The sequence below is a fragment of the Gambusia affinis genome, linkage group LG14 (genome assembly GCF_019740435.1).
Source record: "Gambusia affinis linkage group LG14, SWU_Gaff_1.0, whole genome shotgun sequence".
Taxonomy (NCBI): domain Eukaryota; kingdom Metazoa; phylum Chordata; class Actinopteri; order Cyprinodontiformes; family Poeciliidae; genus Gambusia; species Gambusia affinis.
Window position 1 is genome coordinate 13,116,596 of NC_057881.1, and position 16,948 is coordinate 13,133,543.

The 16,948-nt window shown below is 38.5% G+C and overlaps 1 protein-coding gene across 1 annotated transcript; it reads right to left on the reverse strand.

Moving 5' to 3' along the window:
* Positions 1–1,218: 1,218 nt before the first annotated feature.
* stmn2b (stathmin 2b) lies at positions 1,219–16,932 on the reverse strand. The gene is made up of 6 exons (XM_044137924.1): positions 16,809–16,932; positions 13,564–13,729; positions 6,121–6,216; positions 5,321–5,493; positions 4,593–4,784; positions 1,219–2,802 (listed from the first exon to the last, which is right to left on the reverse strand). Exons 2-6 carry the CDS (start codon positions 13,580–13,582, stop codon positions 2,743–2,745), a joined length of 540 nt encoding a protein of 179 aa, XP_043993859.1. The 5' UTR covers positions 13,583–13,729; positions 16,809–16,932; the 3' UTR covers positions 1,219–2,742.
* Positions 16,933–16,948: the final 16 nt, after the last annotated feature.

Sequence of the window (16,948 nt, forward strand, 5' to 3'; positions counted from 1 at the left end):
GCTTTTGTGAGTCATTTTTGCTATTATTTTGCCTAAAGTACCGGCAAAACAGCACAGCTCCAGTCGTTTAGAAAATACAAATTAGATACAAAAGTTGGAATTTAGTGTTTATTGTTATTTAATTCTCGTCTCACACATCCCAATTTTTGTAGCATAAGAGAATGTTTATTTTTACAAGACTGACGATGACTGAATAGAAACACAGAGGGCTTAACTAAAGCCAAATTTAGGAGTTAACGTATTGCATTGGACTACCTAACCTATGATGTCTTCTTCTGGTAACTCTTAGACAGACGCAGATTTGATCTGCAGTGACATCATTTGTTAAGACTTGGTACTGCAGTGAAAATAAAGCTGACTGCAAAAGCTTGATGCCACATCTCCTTCATGTCCAAATTCTTCATGAGTTATCTGCTATGCTTGAGAATGAACCATTTTCCAAAATCTTTGTAGAAGTAATACATATGAGCATGGAAGAGACTGGGACAACGTAACTGATTTGGAAAGATGCAGCAAATGCTTTTGGCAATAAGTATATGGATACTTATTGAACATTTATCCCAATAATGTTTGAATAAATGTCCCTCAGTAAGTTTTAGAAAACAGCTGATTTTTTCAAGCTTTTATCAATCTCGCTAAGTATTTTAACATAAATATAATCAGTTTTGCAGTAACATAACAAGAGCTGCAAAAATTCTGCTGAACCCATTGATAAATCTGACTCTTTTCTATAATACTAAAATGTACTGAACTATATTAATCTGGATTACTTTTGTATAAATGGATATGTTTGTAAATTGGGGTTGTTATGATTTTTTTTTATTTACATTTTTTGGTTTTTGCATAGCAATTCAAATGTTCTCCTTGTGCATGCTTGAGTTCTGTCTGGGAACAAGGTTCTACTCATAATCCAAAAACATGCATGCTGGGATAATTGGTCTCTCTAAATTTCCAAGCGAGTGCATGGTTGTTTTGTTCTGTATGTCTCTGTGTTTGCTTTGTGATGGATTTATAATCTGTAGTCACCAGCACCTGCCCCAAACATTCAAAAGTGGATGGATGATTTTTCCCTGCTTGCTGAGGAAATAGATGGTTTGGTATTTGTTCCTGCGCCAGTGGTCAGACGACAGTTAATGAAGAAGTACATAAATATTCTGCAAAGTCACAACTGGTAGTGTGTATTTACAGGTTTTTTTTAAATAAATGACTCAAAGCCAGTTTTATTCACTGAACCCCAAATCTTTATTAACCACTGCTTGCTCACAAAGATATACATGGAAGAGGAGGAAACACACAAATGGACGGAGGAGAGAAAGAGAGTCAGGAAGGAAACTAACTGCCTGTGTCTAACTTTCTGACAATCGTTACACACTGTATTGTTGTTGGTTTTTATATCTAAACATATCAACACACCAACTACCTGGTCTCTGTGCAGTTCACTCACACACCCACTCACACACATCTACGGGCCAAGTGTGCGTGTGTGACCATCCAAGCACCCGTTGTTGCAACTCATTCAAGTTTACTCTTAGAAATACTATTTCTACTGATCGTTAATGCATTCATGCCTCTTATGGCTTAAATATCTTCATTGTGCCAGTATTTGCTGTGATTCAGGGGAAAGTTGAATGATGTAATGAAGAGAGAGAAGTCAGAGATATGTATTTTTTTTCTAGTACGATTGAATTGAACAACTGGAGATTGCTGAGCTCCAGCGTTATGATAGACCCAAACCTTAGCAGAGGTGCTGTATGCAACATTGGCATCCGAGGATGTAACGGCGGCATTTCTGAGGGAAGCTTTATGAGATTAACGGTGCATGAAAGGTATTTTCCTGTGCTGTGTGGAGAGCGTGTGAGTGATTTCACGGCCTACCTGTGTGTGTGTGTGAAAAAGAGAGATGGAAATGAAGTGAAGGAGGATAAGGATGGGCTCATTAAATGCTATCGTGTTCTCCTGCAGTACAGTCACTACCTATTTTCACAGGAGCAGATGTGCGGAAACAGCTGGCAGTCCCCCACAAAAAAGCCAGCCTGCAAGAACCAGCAACACCACCGTTCCTTTTGGCGACTTTCCTGCAAACGTGGCCCCGACTCTGCACCCTGCTCGTGCAGGCATGCTTTTGTGGTGGGGAGGCGCAACCTGTTCACAGCAAAACATCAGCTAGCTGGCAAACTCACAACAAACACCTAAGCTTGTTACCACACGAGAGAAACCTAAAACAAACATTCTCAGGCTGAAATGAGAGTAAAGAACCAAAACGAAAGTGAACAGATCATTACATCCATTTATATATTTTTATATTAGCAGGGAGAAGAAACCTATATATAAAAATGGCACACTGCAATCAATACTTTTGCTGCTTGTATCGGACTGTATATAACAAAAAAGAAGTATTTACAAAAAACGCTGTCAGGTGTCAATTGGATTTTTTTTTCTTCACGTTTGAACAAAAACATTCGTTGTTTTTTTTAAAGGATAGGAGATGATAGTTTTCCTCCTTTCTTTTTTAACATTTTTTGCAATCCTTTCCACCCCCATCACTATTTGAATCTCCCTCTATCTCAGGGTGGCGTTTCTTCAAAGTTTCGTAGCAATACAAGAGGGGGGTGGGTATGTCAGGGAGACGGATGGAGAGGTGTGGACATGTAGGACTAGATGGGGAGGGCGGTGTTCCTCGGACGGGAGGTGGTGACTGAAGGTGGTGGGGGTAGGGGGGAGTATAGAGGCTGTCAGGGCCTCTCACGGCATCAACTCTTCTCTCAGCTCCTTGTTCCTGCGCACCTCCTGAGCATGCTTCTCCTGAGGAAGTAAAAAAAACAGCAAAAACAAAAAGATTTTATCGGGGATTTTTTTGTAGTTTTTGTGTTGCAAATGTGTCTCTACAGGTGGAACACATTTTGACGTTTGGTTGTAGCAACTACCAATGTCAGAGTTTATTCTGGATTTTATCAGGTGGACATGCACAATTAAGCACATAAATATAAGATGGAAGGGCAGGAATGCATTTTGCTACACAATTTTGTGTGATTTTTACTCAGCATGACCCTTTTCTTTCCAAGATTGTTCAATTTCAATAAAATTTGAATGGAGATCATGACATCCAAAGAGTATTTTTATAGATTTTCAATTGGATATAGGTCTGGACTATGACTGGGCCATTCTGAAACATGAATATGCTTGGATCTGGAGCAACTTTCAGGCTGTTTCCTCCAGGAATTGATCTCTATTTAGCTTTTTTCATTCCCATCAACTCTGACCAGGTTTTCTGGTTTACTAAAAAAAACAAAAACATCTCCACAGCCTCATGCTGCCACGATCTGCTAAAGTCTATTGTTGGTTTGCTGTGTTTTTATTTTTATCAGTAAAAATATGAAAACATGTATCATTTTCCTTCTACTGTGTTAGTCCTAATATAAGACTCACTGAAGAGGTATGAATACTTTTGTAAGACACATCACTCCAGTCTGTTCACTAGCCTCCCGATCAACTCTGGATGAATTTTACAGTTTTGTTGGTTCATTTTAAGGATTTAAATGGATTTACCCCACAACACTGAAACAATCATAATTATCATCGTCTCAAAATTCTCCCAAGTGAGAAAGTCAGTTTAAAACAAGTCCTCCAGCAATGACAGTACAACAATAAACAGAGAACTCACATCAAACATCCCACTCAATACAAACCATTACAAGCCACCAACCAAAACTAATCTTATCAACAACCACACAATGAGAAGCTGTGCAGCAGAAGAAATTAACTCATGTTGATCTGGATTTTTCAGCAGCAGACCCAAGTCTGAGAAATAAATTCCTCCTTATAAGCTTTTACATTTTTCTTTAAGACTCATCTGAATTACTAGAAGTAAATAAAGTTTTATACTAAGACTTAGTGTGATTTTATTTTTGTTTTATTTTTAATTTACATATCTTATATTTTGCAATTGCTGTAATTTTAAATATATATTTTAATCCATTTTAAAGTATGATTCAGCTTGGTTAGGAATTTTCATGTAAGCCATCCGAATGAAATTGACTTTTCACTTATTACACCATGAACTTCTTTAGAAAGATCGCCCTCTGCTGGTGTTCTCCACTCAGTTCTCTTTCTTATCTGAAAAGCCCAATTAACAGACCATTTAAATAATCTAATAGTCACACTAACAGACTTCTAGTAAGAATAGTTAGAATACTTTTACTTACAAGCAATTGAAAATAAATGTTTTAGTTGTATGATATACATTTATTTTTGACAGCAACACCTTCTTGTAATCTTCTGAAATGATCTGGATGAATAGTTATTCAGGCTTTCTGAATGACTTCCTGGTTTCTTTAGACTTTTGGCTGCCTTTCATTCTATTTTTCTTGTGTAGCTCCTTTACCTCAAACAATATTGGAGAAGGAAAGCGGGCAACAGACAAGAAAAAAAAACACTGATGACCATGATTTTCTATCTGTTTACCACTTACCCAGGGTTTACTTCGCCTTACTGCTGCAACCTCCTACTATCCTGAAAATAATTTTCCCGTCTTCCTGCGTGAATCCTCCCTAGTTTTCCATCCCACATTCTTCCTTTGATTCCCTTCTCCTCACCCTCTCCTGCAGGCGCTCCATCATGGCCGCCAGGTAGGCCTGCCGGTTCTCCTCGATCTGCTCCATCTTCACCTGCAGCTTCTCCTCAGCCATGCGGCTGAAGTTGCTGTTCTCCTCCATGGCCTTCAGCAGCACCTCGCGCTCGTGCTCGCGTTTCTCGGCGAGGATCCGGAGGACCTGCGCCTCCTGGGACTGAAAGAAGAAGAGAGTGATGAGAATGGGAGGATTCAGATCAATACCATGACAGGACCTTACTGAAAACCACTCACAGATCTCAGAAGGCAAACATGAATCAGTGACTCACACGGTCGGAATAAATTAGTAAAACTACAGAAAGTATTTCACTTTGTATGTCTTCCTTTCTTTCTCAAAATGCGATCTAGAGTATCTACTGTGATTTCTAAGTATTCTAGTGAAAATCTAGCAACAAAGAAATCAATCAAGCAGTCGTATTGACTGCAGGATGATTATATAATTGATTTGTTGACGGATTGCCCCAGGTACTAGGTGCTCATTGTATTGACGTTTGAATCAATAAGATGCAGGAATTAGCTCACAATAAATGGGATATTTTTAATTCATCCGGAGTTGTTGTTTGACATTCAGTGAGTTTTTATGAGATTTGAAGTAGATTTAGCTGAATGTCCAGAATCAAGATATTCTCATTTACTGATGCAAAGTGATATTTGGCATCTGCCTGCAGCCATAACGACAGAAAGTCTCCTTACTCTCCTCCTGTCCTCGGCCGCCTCCAGTTTCTTCTGGATGTCCTCCAGGGAAATGTCCCTCTTAGGGGGGCTGGTGATGCAGTGAGCCGCATCGGATGTAGGAGAGGGCGGCTTTAGGATGACCTCAAAGGCTTGACCTGATGCACGCTTGTTGATTGGCTTGATGTCCATGTCTGCAGGAGCATGCATTAAACGGAAAGACTGTCACCTGCTGCCTTATGAATTTTAAGTCAAATCTGCTTGCTTATAGGAATGGGCTGGTATCAAGGTATGGTATCAAGGGCTACTGAAAGTTTCAGATTCAAAACAGCTAATATTTTCTATCATATCACAGTGACCCTACTGTTTGAAGGAACAGGAGGGACACAAAATCCTCCTGTTATTTTCCATTAATCATGTCCAACAAGTGTTTAATTTGCCAAATGATTCTCATAGCTTCTCATAGCACTGCAGTGCTTCCAGTGTGTATCGTCTTTCATGCAGTGCTGCCCCTCCCCCAGCCAGATTCTGCTCTTCCATTTCAAGTGTGATCAAAGACTGACTTTCCTGACAAAATTATAATTACTCACAGTATTTTAACTGTAAATAAAATATCTCCCTTGCAGCAGGAATAATATCTCCACTTCTGGTTTTTTTTTTGTTTTTGTTTTTTAAGAAAGCTATTCAATTCTGCTACATTGTTTTGTTATATATTTTTGTGTAATACCATGAAACTATGGTAAATATACCATGTGAATCGGATGCCAGCCCATGCCCATTCACTAAAGATGAAAATGTTTCCTGTCAGGATTCCCTCCTACCTTCAAAGTCCCCCAAAATGTTTTTGCGGCTCTCGGGGTACAGACAGGAGCATATGAGAGAGAGGACAGAAATCTCCTTCATCTTCTCCTTGTAAGCTGTGGAGATAAATGGAGGAATGATTGCTTGATCTTATCGCGTGCAGATCCAGCTGTGCTCCTCACGTATGAACAAGGAGGCGATATTAACCCAGTAACACAGAAAAAGATGAAACATTATTAACCTACTTTTATGCCAAAAGACCTTTGATGTAAATACGAAGACTTTTTCTATTCAGAGAAAGAAAAACCTCCTCATCAAAGCATGTCTGATGCAGCTGAGTTGCTTTCATCTCCCTTTGTCTTCCTTGCAAAGAAAGTGTGATGGATGCCTCCTCACTTGGCCTAATTTCCCTGAACAGCTTCGATGTTCCCGTCCCCACAGGATTCGCAACACATCATTGACTATGCATTTTATTTTGATGTATTATTTATTGATGCTGCCAGTGCATCGTCCCTTTAAATCCTGGCAAATTCTCTTGTTAATGCAGCCAAAGATCAGAGATAGGTCACTTAAAAACAAACAAACAAAAAGACAGTATTTCATGTATATTCCCAATTTGGTTTCGATTATCTGTTTTGAGGTTTGCTTATCCACGCTAGGCAGCAGCTTAGCTCTTCATGTCGAGGCTGTTTCTTTGTCAAAAAAGTTAATAAAGCTGGCAGCAATTCTAACTGGCTGGATTTGGCAACATGCAGACAGCTTATTGGAGAGGAATGAAGTGATTAAAAGGGAACACAAAAGAAAGAAGAAGAAGAACTCCAGTAACCAACCTTGTCTAACCTTGTTTTATATGTTATTGTCTTTTTGGCATCTGTTTTACTTTTTAACGTAGAATCAGCAGCAGCAGGGAAATGTAGAATAGATCTGCTTGTTAAACAGATCTATTCTTGTTAAACATTCTGTTTCCATCGATTACAATTTCCTTAAAATCTGTGCTCTAAATATGCAGAATGATACTGTGGCACAAAGTATGAGAAATCAATCAATCAATGTATTTAAATGAAGGGCATAAAATACCCAAAGCTTTTTTAAGCTTTCTCTCTTATTGTAAGTTGTCTTCTCAACTCAGCCGTCTTCCTTCCTGTTATCCGAATGTCACAAAAAGTATCCATCAAGGCCTTGCATTTGTACAATGATTTTTTTGTTTGTTCACTTTTTATATTAATAAATGTGTCAGAATATTATTAATGTATCCTTGATGATACATTTGTTTATTGTCATGGAAACACAACGGCCCTGGTATTTGATCATCTGCAGGTTGCATTACATAGTATTCAGTCACATTTGTTTTCCATGAAAGATGCTAATATAAAAGTTTGCTATTTTCAAACAGAAAGACACACCAACCTATACTTCCTGGTATCAACTAAATATATTTCTAAAATATTTTATCGATCTAAAACTTTCTTGGACGTGCATCGCTGCACATCGTTAAGAATAATAATTAAAAAGTGTTTCATAGCTCTTTTAAAGACATAAATTGTGGTTTTCCTTTAATATAGAAGAACAACTCTTTGCAGCCAAATGGGGTCACAGCTGCATGGATTTGGCAACATGCGGCCTGTTTAGTGGCAAGAATGTGCTTCAGAGAGCAGACAGAGAAAACAAATACACGGAACAACCAACCTTTTCTAACCTTGTTTTTTTTTTGGCATCTAAAATACTTTGCTGTGTGGATTTATCAGCAGTCTCTGCAGGGAAAAGGTGGAGCAATATCTGCAACACACTGCAGGTTATTAAACATTTCCGCTCTCTCAAGGCACCCTGCACCATACTGCAAGATCTGCATGCCAACTGTCACAGAACAGCATCATCCATCACCCAGAGCACAAGGCCAGCAGGGCTGAAATGTGGCACTTTTGATTCATGATTTGCAGCAGGATACAGTAGCAACGGCAGAAGTTAGATTTACAGTGAAGAAGCAATACGGTTAGAGGGTGATTTATCGGAAATCTCCTTATGTGCTTATTTGCAGCTCTCCGTGTCTCACTTTCTACCCTGCAGACAGGCAGACGCCCCAGTAATGTGATGAACTCTCACATGTAGCTCTCACTACTCTCTGATGGTCTTGTTAACCCCTTCCCTGAGGAATATGTGGGAGAGAGTGAGCACAGCAAGGGGAAATTAAAACTTTGGAGAAGAAAGGAACAAAGAGGAACACAGACTGGGGTTAAAATGGAACAGAAACAGTTTCCTTTTATTGAATGTATGGAAATGAGGAAAGAGCTGATGGTCTTTACACTGACACTGACACTCGTTTGATTTGAAGAGGAATCACAAACAGACTCAGCCAGGAGAGACAACCCCTGAGGAATATCTGCCGTAGTTGACTGCCCCCAAGACAGCCTAATGGAAGCAGCCACCTCAGGTGGAAAGCACTTCAGTCAGTAATTAGCGGATTGCTCTGGTTCCGTTGATTACGTGGGGGGGAGTGGTTGGGAAACATTTGAAGGGCCGTCAACGGCTCGTTTAGAAGCTGTGTTTCTGTCAAGACTCCAGCAGCCATTTTCTAACACCCTGTTGACGTCTGAAACCGTTAACAATTCAGTGGAGTCGTTAATTATTTTTGATCATTTATAGGGCTTTTAAAACAATTGAACATAACTATTTTTTTCACAATCAATTAATCTGCTGATTATTTCAATAAACATTTAGCTTCAGATTTAAGCAAATGTCCATAAACGAGTACATCTTTGGTCCAGATTAAGGTTCTCTTTGACCCTTTGCTGTTGTTCTTATGCACCTCCCTGCACAGGTTTAACACCCCACAGCAGCTCCCCCATTCTATAATGGGGGAGCTGCTGTACCAAATGTACACAGATTTGGTACATGTCCTGACCCTAATCCCATACTATTCCCAGGAAGGAAAGGTATTTTAATCGGGATTTTCCACCCGCTGTCCCTCTGTAATTGTCCATCTAATAGCGGCTGCTCTTCTAATACTCTTGTATCGTAACTATGTCTACGAATCATGACAAACTGGTTAATCTGTAAAAAAAAAAAAAAAAAAAATGTAATTGGGTTAGGCAGAAGTTGAACTCCAAATCATAATTCTACTTAAGGCTCCATAACATCTTTAAACTGTTGAAATAACCGCAGTAAAAGAAAATTTTTATGCAGAGAAAACTACAATGATATAAAGTTCAGTGCATCCAGCACATAAACTCAAAAATTACTTGAGCTGTAATCTTATTTCATTTCATTTGTAGCCTCTGAGGTGAGGCTTTAGTATTATTCTGTCAAAGCAGATTTAATTTCCAAACATTTTACACAATAGATACTTAAAATGAGCTGAAATGTCCGCCTAGCTCTCATTTTTCTAATGTATCCATAATCCAAAATATATGAAGTTCCCCATGAAACAAAATCTATTAAAGTGCCACTGCATGTCTCTTAATAAGCAGTGCAATATAACGCATCCTCCTTAGATCAGACACATAAAAATGACAAATGACCCGCAGTGGCAGAGCAACACAGAAAGTATTTGAACACATGCACATGGCCACATTCCTGTTCCTGGCTGAGATGGTATGAAGTGCTGTCAGACTGGGATGATAACATTTTTAATGATTTTCTCTGCTTCCCACAGGCGGTTCCAACCAGCCAGGTCAGCATGTCTGTGCCTCACTTCCCATCTTGACCGCTGACGCACCCATCAAAATGCACTTCCGCTTCCAATCCATCAACCAAAGAGCCCGGATCATCAATATCCTCAGAGAGCACCGCTCTCGCTTTGGCACTTTCTGCAGCTCCTGTCCTCCATCTCATCTGCTGCTGATGTTTTCTCACTTTTTTTCATCATTTTTAATATTTGTCACCCTCAGCCCCCCTCTTTTACGCGTTTCCCTTTGTCAGCACAAACCGCCACACCTGCATTGGCTGTTTTCCCATCTTTCTTTCCCCTCTACTTCTGAGAACCTGGCATTACTAAAGGGATTTTTACAGTCACTTTGAGTAATCTAACCATAAAAGGCACACAACAAAGATGCAGCATTGTTCATCGAAGGCCCTTAGGCCCTCCTGGGTGCTGTTGCTTTCACAGCACTGTGGGTTTGAGGACGCCTGTTCAGCAACTTTACAGCAACAATATAAACATAAAATTATGAAGCTATTGCAAGAGCTACCTGGATCGTTAAATGAATCGTTCTGGGACCCAGACGATCAAGGACAGTGAGTGGAGAGCTGGTGATGAGATTCCAGTAATTGAGACTTCCAGTTGGAGTACATATATCTCTAAAGACTCATAAATCTACTGATGTTCCAGTGAAATAGTCCATTTGTGGACAGTTTCCTGATAGTTTCCATTGACAGCATGCATGATAGCAAATATGAGGTAACACACCACACTGCACATAGTACCTTCTACCACACCAAGCAATTAGATGTTTTCTAAAGTATCTTTTTGCTGTAAACCATGTTTTCTATTCAATGGTCCTTCTTTACTGTTATTTGAATGTGACAAAAGGTGTTCTCCAAGGCTCTGCATTCGGTGATGTAGCTTTCGCAGCATTGCGATCTTGAAATACATCAAACTGCATGGAGATAGCATTCTCTACATCTACACAGGATTCTGATAGACCAAGTCAACATCTAGGTTTCAGTTATAAGAACTTGCTGCCACTCTGTTACACAAAAAGGAGAATCTATACACTGCTCCTTCATTACAAACTCAATTTATAATCCTCTTTCCACCTGGAATGACTTAAATAGGACCTGAAGCTATTAAACTGAAGAGATTAAAACCCATTTTAAGCACAATGGACAACGCATCAACGCATTTCTATGCATTGTATTGAATATGGTCTTGAATCCCCTCTTCCATGAGATTTATCTTGATAAAAGGTTATTCAAATAAAATTAGCTGAGAGCACAATGACCATATATTAATGCTGTTGATTTGCCTGTACTGTCACTGATCTGAATATTTAGATGTGATAAACATTCAGAAAAACGTCGCCAGCAGGACTGATGTCACCTCCTCCTCCTCTCAGCATGTCATTGGGAGCAACAGTCATCTAAGACCAGCAATGGGAGTGTGCCGCACAGATCGATGGGACCCAACCAGTGATAAATCAGGATGAGTTATAAACCAGGGGCAGATCATGCAGATATGCTCATAACAACAATGGCCATAAATACCAATGGGATGAACAATGCAGAAGACTTTTCTATCAAAGGGGTAATTCTGGCTTTTGGTTGTGCGATTCTGTTAAAAAGTGAAGTTAGCTGCAGTAGTAACACTCCTGGAGTTTTCATTTAGTTTACATTCAGATTAGGTTTTCCCAGTGACAAAGGGGTGGTCAGGACCAAGAGTGACTTTTACCCCTTTTTTTTTTTTTTTTTGCCAACAATATTTATTTTTAACCTTTGCTATGTTGGGATTGTGCAGTTATTTACATAGAAGCTGCTGTTTATATGATAAGTGGATGTAGGATGCTGATCTTAGAGATCTTATAACACGTTTTCATTGCAAAGCAGTGTAGGAAGTAAAAGTATCACATTTTGAGGGACTGCTTTGTGACTTAAGAGTTTATTGAGCAGAGATGCAACAACAGATTGTCTTCAGTCAGAGGCTCCTTCAGATCTGCTGTAATACAGACCACAACAGGAGAGCCTTCTATTCCACAGCTTTAAACATTTAAATTGACCATGAAGAAACTTAGTTTGAGTTACTACAACATTTTTTAACACAGATTTTAAAAACTGAATTTCTGCCCATTCACAATTTGTGTCTGAGCAAAATCCACATGGTTCCCTGCATACACATATTGGCTAGGAACTAATCTGAGTTAATACAGAATTAAGATGCAGAGAACATGACCTTTTAATAGAATTCCACTTAAAAAACCCTTATCTATTGATTTTAGGGTGGATATTATTGGGTCACTTCCATTGCCAGACACAAAGGGATGCATTTCTGTAGCCTCAACCTAGAGATAAATGATCACCCTTAATTGGAAATGACAAGACCTATTTATCATCAACGTAAGTCCTTAGATATCATAATAATGAAATGAATGATCATAGTAATAATAGAATTAATCTTCATGCAGAATGGAGATCTGCTGCTAGAAAATAAATGCTTACTGAGTTTCTTTGTTTCTTTCTGCTTCACAGCAAAAAAAGAAATTGGTCTAAACGAACTCAGTGACCCACAGAGCGATGACTGGCATCATGGCTGCTTTCCGTGCCCATCCCATTCTGCCTGTCTGCAGTTCAATTCAAGATCATGCAGGAGGAAGAAAAAAGCAAGGAGGAGGAGGAAAAATGAGGAGGAGAGGCCGGTGCTTAAGTGTCCCAGAGCTCAGACGTCCCGGACCCTCTCCACTGCCCCCCATGTATGCCCCTCCATTACCTGCTCTGCCAACCAGAAAACAAACATTCATGCACTTGAGCATAAATGTTAAAGCTTTCTTTCACTTGCAGCAGCTAAGATTCTGTTTTGCAAGCTGTTGCTTAATAGTATCAAAATAATAATACAATAAATGTCACAGAAGGCCTGCCTTCCACCAGCCATCTCATTTTATTTATTCCTATTTCTAACAAACGCTGCCATCTTTTTTTTCTCTCCAGAGCACACAGCTAAAGAGCAAATTCATCCAATAATCTTCCTAACAGGATTAGGAGTCTAATATTTCTTTTTCAGCGCCAGTCGTAAATTCTTCCCTCGACAGCAGAGTAATTCTTGATAAGGGTGCTCCTTTTTTCTCCCCCTCTCTCACTCTTTCCTACATGTCTGTATATACAGCGGTCACGTAGAAAATGGGTTAAGCAGACACAGACCGTGAGGATGACCCAGTTTTTCTTTAATAAAACGGGAGATTTGTGACGGTGAGACGTTTCACACCCCGGGGAGCAGCTTTTTAACGGAGCGGGGATGTTGGGTGGGGTCGCTGGAGCTGCATTATGCTGCACGGCTCTGAGTCAGGCAGTGAAGGGGGCAGGTGCTGCAGCGATACAACCATGCTTCCATAAAGGAATGACAAAAATAAAGCAAAAAAATATATACTTATATATCTATGTTGTATTTAGTTACATGCATTAATCAGAATGCAGGCTGAATAAGCATATGCGTCACTGACTGAATTTCACTCCGACTCATATTGATCTGTGTGAAATTTTTAATTGAACAAAATAAACAATGATTAAATTATAACAGCTGCCATTTAATTAATACATAAAGACGCCACAGTTTCCTAACTTCAACGTAAAGAAGTGAGTTGCAGAGTGAGTTTGGCCGCTCCCTCCTGTCAGCCCTCAGCATCCTTTTGTGCCATGGGTGTCGCCACTGCCTCTCACCATCATCACCATCATCACCATCATCATCATCATCATCATCACCCTGAAACCTGCCTCGTTCTTTGATGTCAGGGAAAATATCTCTGAGAAAAATAAGAACTCACCGATTGCGGTCTTAGCCATGTCTGAAGTGTGTCGCTGGGGTGAGTTGGCCGGAGAAATGTGCGTCGGTGTCTGGATGGTGTATCACCGGGTGAAGGGACTGCTGTTAAGGCACTGAGTCAGCAGAGAGAGACGGGGACTGCCGGTGCGCTGCTGGTCTGTGCTGAGCTGCAGGAAAGGCAGCGACAAATAACCAGGAAGACACCGGAAGTCTTGATTAAATACTTCACAATAAAAGCAGATATTTTTTGATTTTTTTTTTCTTTTTTTTATTATTCTCCCCCATAACCCCTTATTATTATTATCCCGCATTCACAACATTAATTTAGGCACTATGGTATGGAGGACACAGAGAAATCAGTACGTTCACATGTATAAACAAAGAAACAAACATAAACAAAATAAATAAATGTGTTTGTCTTTGCATCACTTAAATTTTGCCATTTCAGTATTAGGAAAATATCCTAATATAAAAATAAAAAAATTTTTATTATATAAAAATGAGGAGTGAAAAACTGTTCATTCGAAATGAAACACACAACAGTAGTCTATGAAGGTAAAAAAATATATATATAAAATGACAAAAATAGCCCAATGACTTAACAGGAAAACAAATCTGCATGTTTTAAATAGAAGAGGTTGTGTATGTAAAATGTAAAAATAATGAGGGATATACAAAGATCTTGTAAATAAATACATTTTTCTTTATTTTTAACTGCATTTGTTAATTTTCCTCCATTTTACTCTGAACACTGTGGTTTGAATATTTGTTACCTTTACGCTTATTTCAATTGTTTCCCTCCATATTTTCTCCTAGGTTTTGTGTTGTTTTTGCGTTACCCATCAAAATTTCAGACCGAGAAGCAAATCAATATAACAGTGCAGGAGGAACTGTAACTCCACTAAGTCTTTGATTCAGCTTGTAATCTGAGAGCAAACACTGAGTGAAGAACGCTTCCTTGGTTTAACAAGTCTTTTAGTAGCTGTATAAAAAGGATTAGTGGTGCACACATATTGTGCATGCCTATATCGTAAGCATTCACTGAGAAGCTAAGTTAACTGACAACAACATAATGTGGAGGAAAATTTGCATTGCAACATCAAATGCAACTAGAGCTAACTGTTCAGAGCTATACTCCACAATCTGCTATTTCCCACAATCCTCAAAAATCCTATGATTTTTGCATTCCGTTGGCTTTTATTTTGAAAATATTGTGAGGAAACATCAGTTTCTAAGTTGACTTCACTGTGGACCTGTAATGCGCGTTTAGCTGCCTGAATTGCATTGTGCCACACTCCCTTCTCCCAGCTACAGCCCTGATTGCCCTTATGTCCTCCTGTAAGTTAGAGCTGGTCCTCTAGTGGCTGATTGCACTATGGGTGTTTCCTCCTTTGTGAGGGTTTAGCAGGCTCGGAGCACACTGCCCATCAAGTTGATAAAAATAAATGCATCAAAAGAAACTATAATGTACTACTGAAATATCTATCTGCTTGTTTATTTATTGCTATTTTTTCAAAAGAAAAAAATAATAATTAGAGGTAATAATTGGAGGTTCTTTGTACTCGAGAGTTCAAACAGTATCTTAGATTAATCTAATTGGATGAATCATATTCGTCAAGATTTAGAAAAAGAGGAAAGGTGAGCACACACGATCAAATTAATGAATAAAATATTTAAAAGAAACACCACAAGATGGCAGCAAATCCCAACCTACAGAAATCCGCCGAGTCGCAGCAATCACATGGCAAATACAGAGTTAAATGTACATCATTTATTACTCTAATGCTGGCTGTGATCCATGTAAGCTTTTAGTACTCTTGGGCAGTGTGCAGGTTATGACGCATTTGTTCTTCATGTTGTTCCACCTGCATCTGTCTTTGTTTTGCCCCAAGTGAAACGTAGAGCGACCCATACTTCAAGATCCTTATCAAAACGCGTGTGTTTGCACTGATAAGAAATTTGTTACGTTGCTGTTTATTTAAAGTGTACGAACAGAGACCTTATATATCGCTACTGATTAACCAGAAAAGGAGTTTTTGACTTGGTTTTGTACCAGTATTGGAGAAATCCAGGAGGAAATTGTAAAAGCACTCAAAAGCGTAAAACAGCTTGGTGCTCGTGTAATTCATGAGTGCTTCGAATATTTGTGCATAGCAGAAGGTAAGCAGCCTTCTGCTATGCATAAATATTTTTGAAAACACATTTGAAAACACGCAGACAGAAATACAGAGATAAAAGTTGTGCTTCAATCTTAATTGTCATTGTTTAAGGAATCTAGGATCTTGGAGAAACAAAAACCCATATGCTTTAGCTAAGAGCTTCAATATCCCAAGTATAAGATTCTGTGTTATGTCATTTCAACCTTCAGTGTCTAAATTATGAGTTTTGAAAGTCAAAAATGTGTCAGTCACAAATTTCAATGTCACAATTTTGACTTTAAGCTCTATTTATTAGATAATGTTTTATAAATATCAGTTTCAAAGTCAATTTTTAATTTCAGTTACTATGAGCTTTAACATTATATTTATGATTTAATTATTAATTAGAGCATGATGACGATTGTCACTGTCATAACTACAAATTTCAGTCACAATTTTGACTTTAGAATTAATCAGCAGGCAGTTTAAAGCCAGCATTTTAAGACCTTAAGTATGACGGAAAAAGTCAAGAGTTTTATATTTACATTCATAAATTTTGAAGTAAGAATTATGAGATAAAAATGACATAAAGAAAGTGAAGGTTTGACTACAATAATCACATATATCATATATAAGACTTTCAGATGCAAAAACTTTCATTTCAAAGTCATATGAGTTTTAAAAATTAATATGAGGTACAAATATTTGTCACAATTATAGCTTTCAAGTTCATAATTTTGTCCTAATTAGGACGGTCAAACTTATTCTTTTGACCTTATCACATTAATTAGAATTTTTTTTAACTATTTGCAAGAGTCATTATTAAGACACATATGAAATTCAAAGTCAATTATTTTTGGAGTTTTAAAACCTTATTCTTCTAAAAATTCCAACTTTATGTTTACAGGTCATAAATGAGATCTAAAGTTACGTTTGCTAAAAACAAAAGATTCACAACCACATAATCAAAGTTTTGTTTTGAAAGCCCTAATGATGAGACTCAAAACACCAGTTTTTACTTTTGAAGTCATAACTGTGAAATACAACCCTATAACTGCGAGCTTTCAAACTCAAAATCATAACTTTGCGTCTCTCTATTATGACATACCGCGTTCATTTTTGTCTCAAGTGGCAGTAATGGTCTTCCATAACCTGCGCACCAGGTTAAACAGGCTTTCGTACAGATGGACACATGCAACTGACCCCCTGCCAAATGATGGGAGCATCGCTTCAAACTGATCTCTATTT

What these genes read in the sequence shown, in the direction of transcription:
- stmn2b (XM_044137924.1), bottom strand. An exon ending in CATTTTGGGGGACTTTGAAG is followed by an intron (nt 5,494 to 6,120) that starts GTAGGAGGGAAT and finishes ATGCTCCTGCAG; the next exon opens with ACATGGACATCAAGCCAATC. An exon ending in TGGAGCGCCTGCAGGAGAGG is followed by an intron (nt 2,803 to 4,592) that starts GTGAGGAGAAGG and finishes TTACTTCCTCAG; the next exon opens with GAGAAGCATGCTCAGGAGGT.